This window comes from Sinocyclocheilus grahami, unplaced genomic scaffold, assembly GCF_001515645.1.
Source record: "Sinocyclocheilus grahami isolate Dianchi unplaced genomic scaffold, SAMN03320097.WGS_v1.1 scaffold490.1, whole genome shotgun sequence".
NCBI classification, from domain to species: domain Eukaryota; kingdom Metazoa; phylum Chordata; class Actinopteri; order Cypriniformes; family Cyprinidae; genus Sinocyclocheilus; species Sinocyclocheilus grahami.
The window spans coordinates 771,800-780,231 of NW_015505669.1; the positions used below are offsets into that span (position 1 = coordinate 771,800).

The following is an 8,432-nucleotide window of genomic DNA, read 5'->3' on the forward strand; positions in this document are numbered from 1 at the left end:
CATTTATTTGATTAAAAATAGAATAAAACCTTATAGTGTGAAATATGATCACAGTCTCAAATAACTTTTCTATTTCAATATAAAAAAAAAAAAAAGTCACTTATTTCTGTGATGACAAAGCTGAATTTTCAGCAGCCATTACTTAATTCTTCACTGTCACATGATCCTGCAGAAATCCTTCTAATATGCTGATTTGGTGCTCAAAAAACATGATAATAAATCGGTGTTAAAAACGGTTGTGCTGCTCAATATTTCTGTGGCAAATTTGATGAATGAAAAGTTATTATAGCTTACAAAATTATTATAAACAAAGGTAAGGGAGTCTGAAAAAAATGTTTGTGAGAAAAGCTGTAAAAAAAAAAAATCAAGAAATAATTAAACAAAAAAATTATTAATGTAAATAGTAACATAAAAGCAGTTAAATATTTCCCCAAAATATATATTTTTACACATTCATATTAATTTTTCACAGTATAAATTGAGTCTTTATACATACAAATAAATATTTAAATTCAGGATGAGGGTCCCTCGCACAGATGATCGTATTTGGTGGTCCCTCGAAGCTGGTGACGCAAGAACTTCCTGTGAAACGATCAGAACGATAGCTAGAGAGAAAAAAAAGAGCTTGGCATTGAAACCGACTGCTACTTTTCCCTTTAGCATTTAGCACTCACCTCAGTTCATCAGCTGTTCCGATAGCATGAGGACTGCGAAGTTTGGAGTCCAAGTTATAGTAGACTCCTCCCACTTCTCGAACTCCAATCCAGTGTTGCCGCTTGAGGGGCAGTCGCAACGGCCCCCAGCGCAGATTGGATGGCACATTCAAGATGAATCCAGTGACGTTCGGCAGTGCAATGCTGTCGACATCCCTACAGCATAACAAATACATAGGAAAAATGCTAAAAAATTTAATAAAATGAATGTGACATCAATTGCACACATCAATCTGTATTCATTTATTAAAAAAGAAAAATGCAATTCATACATACAATGCTCGACTACACCTTTTCCGTGATAAGCAGATTTTTAAAAGGGGTCATATGATGCGATTAAAATTTTTTCTTTCTCTTTGGAGTGTTACAAGCTCTTGGTGCATAAAGAAGATCTGTAAAGTTGCAAAGACTAAAGTCTCAAATCCAAAGAGATATTCTTTATAAAAGTTCAGAGTCAACCACGCCTACCTAAAACGGCTATATTCAGATGTGTGCAGCGCATTTTATGGAGGACTGTTTCCTGATCCTGGTAGAGTAGACTACAATGCCGGCTGTTCTGACTCACAGACTGCAAGTACATTTTCATATTTAAAGGATTTGCCACTGATGATTCAAACGCGAGTTTTGAGCAGTGTAGAGTAGCACTTGTTGTTTCTCCGACCACAAATGCAGAAATGGTTTTATGATTACGCGGCGCGATGCAACGCAATGCATAAAAAGACAGTATAAGTCATTATAATCCGTAATTATGTCCCCACTGGATGCAAGAAATGCCTTGTTTATAATGGGTTTTCATGTTTTTGTCTCGTCGCTCTGGCCGGGACACGGCATCACGGTATGGTAAGGGGCGTAACATTTCTGTCACACGCTTGAGGTATTCGGCCAATCACAACGCACTGTAAAGCTGGCCAATCAGAGCAAACCTCTGTAGGATATCAGACAATCTAAGATTTGGTCAGAACCGAGTTGAGGCACGAGGAGTCACAAAAATTCCACAGAGGCCCCAGACAACAGGAAAAATTTTTTTTTTGAAAGTGATTAAAGTTCCCATGAACTCAAAATTCACAATTCTATTTTTTATATTGCTGTGATCATTATTAATAATGTATCCATGTTTTTTTTTTTTATTCATGTGCCCCTGTAATGAAAACACAAACTCTCCCACAAACCCCTCTTCCCCGCAATGACATCTCAACTCTGATGACGTGTGCACCAGTGTGAGGACGGGACAATAATCCATCCCATCCAGCGACCCGTCACTCACACGAGACTGCAGCAATTTGCAAACGACAACGATCAAACGATCAAACCAATTTCCAGTGGACAAAATCAAGTCCCTCCCTACAGTTTACTGTTTTACTTGGCTATACATTACAATACAAAAGAAAACTTCTGTAATTTCTATTTCATGCTGACTTTACGATATGTAAATTTTTCGAAACCATATGAAACAAAAATGAATTCAAAAAGCACATTTCTAAGAGTTTGCCACATGTTTTAAACAAAGTTTTTGAAGGACTTAAAACTACAACAGCATAATAAAATACCTTCTCTTGTCCCACCAAACAGCCTCAAACCCACGAGTCTGCAATGCAGCCATGATGACGTTCACATCATAGTTGCCATTTCCCAGCATGTTTTTCTTGTGGGGCGTGACCAATGTGCTAGGGGAGAGCCTGAAAAAGAAAGAGGATGCAGAAGTGTGCCCAAAAAAAAAAAAAAATCCAAAACTAGATCACTTCAGTAACAATACATAATCTTAGCAATGACCTCTGGTAGATGTCCTGAAGTGCATCACGGCTGAATGCCGCTCCGTCCTGGAAGACATTGTTTAGGGCGTGCAGAGCGCACAGCTCCCGATGCTGCTTTTCGTGATAAATGGCAGGAGGTTGTGACGAGGTGGGGGGCGTTCCAGCATTAGGCCTATCCTCCAGCTCGGACCCACGTCCACCGACTACTTCTCCTTTCTGCTTGCTGACTTTCCATGGCATACAGCCCAGCTCCTGAAAACCCCCGACCCCCCTCCCCTTACCAGAACATGGAGTACTCCCCATTCCTGCTGCTATGTCACCACTATCATCTCCACAGCAACCTCTCAGCTGCTCGAGACGAGTGGCAAGGGGAGGGGAGGTAGCTACTGGAGTGAAAGGTGAGCCAGTGCACCTTGCAGTGAATCAGTGAAAAGAACAAAAACACAAGTGGAAACCGACGTATCTTCTCAGAAGCAGATTCGATTGTATCCTCTTTCTGTGTTCTTCATGTTGTTATTGCACAAAGACTTGCTTAGCACCACAGAAACCACTAGGGCAGAGCAGTTCTTTCCATTTTGGCCGACATCAGGGTGGAAAAGACTTACAGCATGACTTGTACAGCTGACTTGGGACTAAATGGGTCAGCAGTGCAGGACCCTGGCAACTGCCATAGTAGACCACCGTGAGAACTGCAGAGATAACCTTGGCTTTAGAGTAAGAAAGAAACACAAGAGTGATTATAAATCAGCTAATTTGAGAAAGAAAGAAAAAATCCAGTACATTAATTAGCGTTTAAACGAGTGGCAAGTCTAAACACGCTTTTGATGCCTATAAGGCTAATGTGCAGTTGTGCCCAGGATGACTGCATTGGGAATGGCTGTACAAAACTTCCTGCCAGCTGACTGGATGGGTGTTTATGACTTATTCACGGACAGAAACGATATTTAACACTTCGTACACAAGTTTAACAAGACATCTTAAGACATGCCATATTTCTGTTTGGGCTTCTGAACTACTGCGTTCAGACCAATTTGACACTCTGGCTACGTGCTACTCGTTTGATAGCAACGGATAAAACGACACCTTTCAAATGGTCAGTCTACTCCTTCCTAGCACTTACCTGTCTCTATACGGTATGTTACAGTCTGGGCTGCTTTCGTTCCTCTAACTTGGTGTTTTCGCGTCCACTCCTTGAGTTGTTTATTCCTTTGTCTCTTGTAGTTTTTCCTTGCAGCTCTCTGGCTCAACGTGAGCATGCGCAAAACGTCATAGGCTCTCCGCTGGCTTGCGTCACGAGCAGGCTGCATCCCATGGGACTGTCGAACACGTCTCGGTCGCACACATGCCCCACATGAGGAAATTAATAAGAGCCTTTTTATTTCTTTTTGGAGACATTCATTTGCACTTTTGTGTGTGTGTGTGTGTGTAGGGTCTGTATAATCGTGCTAATGACAAAACAAATGACAATGCCTGATTACTTCATTCCAGGAGTTCTGGAAACCCACAAACTAGTAAACTGTTTATTAGTTGTAATAATAAGTATCAGATATTTTCTCATACATAGGCTGGAGATGGAATCTGTATTTTTCTTCCCACAATTTCTACACTGATTTTGAAGTAAAATCAGTGGAATGGATTTAAAATAGGTTTAAAGTTGCTGAGAGTATTATACTAGTTACTGAACCAAAATGTTCACTAAACATACATGCAAGAATGGATTTGTAAAATTACATTCAGGATAGGCATTCAATTTAGCAAGCATACATTCTGTAATCTACATGACCAACCTCCAAATATCAATGGACAACATTAAGAACAGTTTTCATACCAAGTCAAGTTAAACCAAATTGTTTCAATGTGTCTGATTAACTGACCTCCTTTACTGTCATGTATTAAATCATGCCAGTGCTGGTGAGGCTTAAGAAAAAATGAGGAATAGAGAGCACGTTTAAAGAATAGCAAGCAAATGAGGTGAAATAATGACGTTCAATGCTACTGTCAAAACTACAAAATTCAAGCTTTTATTACATCTCTTATGACAACAGTCACAATGCTGAACAGAATTTTCAATTAGAACAGAAATAGAATTCTTTCTGTATTTATTCTATGAACAAGTATGTAATCAAGGTGTAAAGGCCCCCCCCCCCCCCAATATGGGCAAGGCCTTAAGAACTTTTATTTGGAGAACTGCATGGTCAGGGCATCTATAAGCTCCTGTTTCTTGGTTCCTGTTGTACGTATTCCAAACTGCCTGCATGCATCTTTTAGCACAGGCACCGTCAGTTTTCCCAAGGTGCCCTTTTCCACATGGTTTTTCAGCTCTTCCTCTGACATCTCAACTTTTGGCTTTTTTTCAGCTCCACCACCACCAGATTCAGCTGGGTAAAAGGAAGAGACAATTTAAGTCAAGATTCTGTTACTGCCAAGTGCCAACATTTCTGAATGTGGTGGCACTGTTACTAAACCAGGACAGCCAATCTATGGAAGTAATTTCCAATGCTTACTGAACCATGCTGCTCTGTTTTTTCCCCCATTCACTATGACTACATAATAATTATTATTAATTTATACATACAAAAAATAAATCAATAAATACATTACTGCTGAATTAATGCTATTGTACTGTAAAATAAGCAAGTATCATGATATGAGTATTTTATATTTGAATTTTTTTTATTTTACAGAACAGTAAAATTACAGTACAGAAACCCTACAACTTCTTTTTTTATTGACAGATTTATAAATTATTCTCATAACAAACTTGGGAATATTCTTGGCACGTGCTGCATTTTCAAATATTATAAGAGATGGAATTCATGTGGAACCTCTCAGAGACACTAAAAACACTGGATCATGGGCTGCTTGCTTGTAAATGAACACAGTGCCATGCTTCATCTTGAGACATGCAGTGGCCAGATGTCGCAGCATGACTTGTACAACACTGATTTGTTAATTGTGGACCGTTAGATTCGAAGGGCGTTTTGCACAGAGCAGTTCGATGGCACCACTAGCTCGTGCAGTTCTGTCGGAAACTATCCATACAAGAAATAAATGTATTTGAAAACATAGCATTTAAAAAAAAAAAACTGATTTAAGCAATTCACATGGGTCATACTTCTTAGTTTCCTTTTTTTACAAATCTTTTTTTTTTTTATCAGCTTAAATCAAAAATTACATCCCTGATTCATGCTTTATATTAATACAATATCATCTGAAATCTCACCAGGTTTGCGTTTAGCCGCAGGCTTCCCTTCTGGGTTATAATCAGGAGGATAGACTAAATCTTTGAACTCTTGAACCAGTGGGCCAAGACGATCATCCATCATTTGTACCTTGGGCACTGAGGGAGCATATAGAGTGTGAGACAGTAATAGAATTTAAAAAAGAACAATTACCATTAAAAAAAACTTTCAGAACATAAGAAATACTTGTTAAATCCTCAATGGGCTCAGGTGCAAGCATATCCAGAGCCAAAGCCTCCAGGTTCCTGTAGTGCTGTTGTAGCATTGGGTTTTCAAATGCATCACTCCTGTGAAAACATAAGATTTGCAGTACAAATCAACTAAAACCCCATGATTGAAGAATGCATTGTGCAAAACCTGTTAAACCCCCCCCCCCACACACCTGTATTTAAACCGGAGCTTGTGCACAATCTCTTTCATCTTGTCCACCTGCTCATCAGAGGCTGTGGGACCCACGTGAGCATCCACAGTGCGTATGTCATCAGCAAAGGGAAGAAATATCACACGGAAGCCTAAAATACAGGGTCCAACAATTTCATTTACATTTAAAAACTCAATTGGCCATACAGTTGAAAGTAACATGTTCAGTGTAAATTAAAATTGTTAAGTCTTGATTGCAGTTACCTGGAGGTGTTGCCTGGGTTTGACTCTGATCAAGTTCTTCTCTCTGGGGAACAAGTGCCACAAACCGAGGTGGAGTGTTACGGCGAGGGATGTATCTGCACAATGCAAATAAATTTTTTTCACTGCACTTCAAAAGCAGAGTTGTAAACATACAGGAGCTTCCTATGGCAAACAAAAGAAAACAATAAGGAACTTCACATCAGCTTTCAGAAATGTGAAAGTAATCAGTTACGAAAACACTTGGATTGAACTGAAAGAGGTGCTTCGGCTCAAGACATCAACAAATGAAGACCTGCCTAATATCTGCTCTTCCTCAGGGTATATGAAGAGTGCGGGCCGTATATGATGGTGCAGTTTGAGGCGCTCCATGGGCTTAAACCCCATCAGAACCAAACCTGGATCATCAAACTTCTTAATCTCATCCACCTCATCCTTTTCCATCACAATCTGTTTCTTCCCATAAACCTTCATAGTAAGTAGTAAATTTAGTATGATAAGAAAGTGTGTTAACACAAACAGCAATTTACAGTATAGCTTTGTGATAGTTTTGATTTTGATTTGAGGTGACATCTAGTGCCTTACCTGTGACCTCTTCATATCGTTTGGCAAAAGTATGCCCCCATTATGGGCGTGGAAGTAACGGGTTTTAGTGCGCACTGGTTCATTAGTATCTCTGTAAAGTCTGACGGCAGGAGGTTTGGTGGCAGTCCTGGCCAACACATACACGCCGACTGCCAGATTGACACCTTCTCCGAGAGAAAACGTTAACCTTGAACACAATGAAAACACACACAAATATATATATATAAATCAAAGTATTGCATTCTGGAACTATTTTGTTCCAGAAACTATATTTTGCAATTTTTATGTATGGTCAAGCAAAGTGAAACTTTGCTATAAATACTGCAAAATCCAATGTTAAAAAGAAAAATTTCAATAGGGATGCACTGATGTATTGGCCGATAAAAGCACCTGCACTTGAGATGGCCGATTGTTTAAAAACAGCAAACAATCAGAGCCGATTATATCCTGTAAATCAAAAGTGGTGGAAAAACGTGTAAAATGTGCAACTTGTGTGTAGAAAATGCCTCGATCGATGTTTTAAACAGAGAAAGACATCAATAAATAGCTTGTGAACAATGTCACTTAACGCTGCATTTACCTCAGGAACATTATCCAGTGTTCCTAGTCGGTAAGCTAGCTATAAAAAAAAAAAAACCCTAGAGAAGCTTATTTACTTTTAATTATATATGTCATGAAGACAAGTTATAAGGAAAACTACCTTATGTGCAATATCCATGCCTGTGTATGAATCATTTGAGTCCACTGTTTTACAAATGAACGGGCCTGTTGTAGCCACTGTTTATTGGCCACCCAGGAGCAATACTGAGTACTTAAAATAGGTTTTACTGAGTTCTGCATCTCACAATGTCATTATATTTGGTGATTTTAATATAACACATGGATGTCAATAACATTCTCACCAGGGATTTCAAACTGTCTTGCATTGGACTTGCCCATATCAGATCATAAGTTATTATTATTCGGTGTTAACTAAATGGTAGAAAAAATCAACATGGGTCATTCCATCTCATTTCGGAATACATCAACTTCGCGCTGTGGATCGAGTCCAACCCGGGGTCGCCACATGTGGTTGCAGCAAGCCCGCCCTCCGTCGCTCACTCAAGCCGCCATGTGTGATGCTGTGTGTTTTGTTGTGAAAGCGAAACTACTTTGTTTGGCCTTCCAAAAGAGGACACAACTAGAAATCAGTGGTTAAGTTGTATTTACAACACTGTTCAAGAACAGTTCAACCCAAATATTCAGATGTGTGCAGCGCATTTCAAGGAGGACTGTTTCCTGATCCTGCAGAGTAGCCTACAATGTGTCTGTGGCACAAAGGCTGTTTCTATAAAGTGGGGCAGTTCCAACTTTGCAAGGACAGTCTGCTGCTTCTGACTCGCAGCCTGTAAGTAAATTTTTTATATTTAAAGAATTTGCCACTGAAGATTCAAATGGGAGTTTTGAGCAGTGTAGAGTAGCGCTTGTTGTTTGTCGTTTCTCCGATCACAAATGCAGACATGGTTTTATGTTTACGTGGC

At 39.5% G+C, this 8,432-nt stretch overlaps 2 protein-coding genes across 2 annotated transcripts in view; both read right to left on the reverse strand.

Moving 5' to 3' along the window:
• Positions 1-512: 512 nt before the first annotated feature.
• LOC107554019 (josephin-1-like) lies at positions 513-3,791 on the reverse strand. Its single transcript, XM_016236370.1, has 5 exons — positions 3,585-3,791; positions 2,484-3,171; positions 2,261-2,389; positions 675-869; positions 513-582 (listed from the first exon to the last, which is right to left on the reverse strand). The coding sequence occupies exons 2-5, from the start codon at positions 2,765-2,767 to the stop codon at positions 513-515; spliced, it is 678 nt and encodes a 225-aa protein (XP_016091856.1). The 5' UTR covers positions 2,768-3,171; positions 3,585-3,791.
• A 780-nt stretch (positions 3,792-4,571) lies between these two features.
• The window catches only part of LOC107554059 (X-ray repair cross-complementing protein 6-like), a 9,823-nt gene continuing 5,962 nt past the window's right edge, over positions 4,572-8,432 (reverse strand). The window contains exons 6-12 of the mRNA XM_016236438.1: positions 6,913-7,099; positions 6,627-6,795; positions 6,331-6,492; positions 6,089-6,218; positions 5,893-5,993; positions 5,688-5,804; positions 4,572-4,842 (exon numbers count right to left, since the gene is read on the reverse strand). Of these exons, the coding sequence (XP_016091924.1) occupies positions 4,640-4,842; positions 5,688-5,804; positions 5,893-5,993; positions 6,089-6,218; positions 6,331-6,492; positions 6,627-6,795; positions 6,913-7,099 (1,069 nt within the window). The 3' untranslated portion in view covers positions 4,572-4,639. The remainder of the gene's footprint in view (positions 4,843-5,687; positions 5,805-5,892; positions 5,994-6,088; positions 6,219-6,330; positions 6,493-6,626; positions 6,796-6,912; positions 7,100-8,432) is intronic.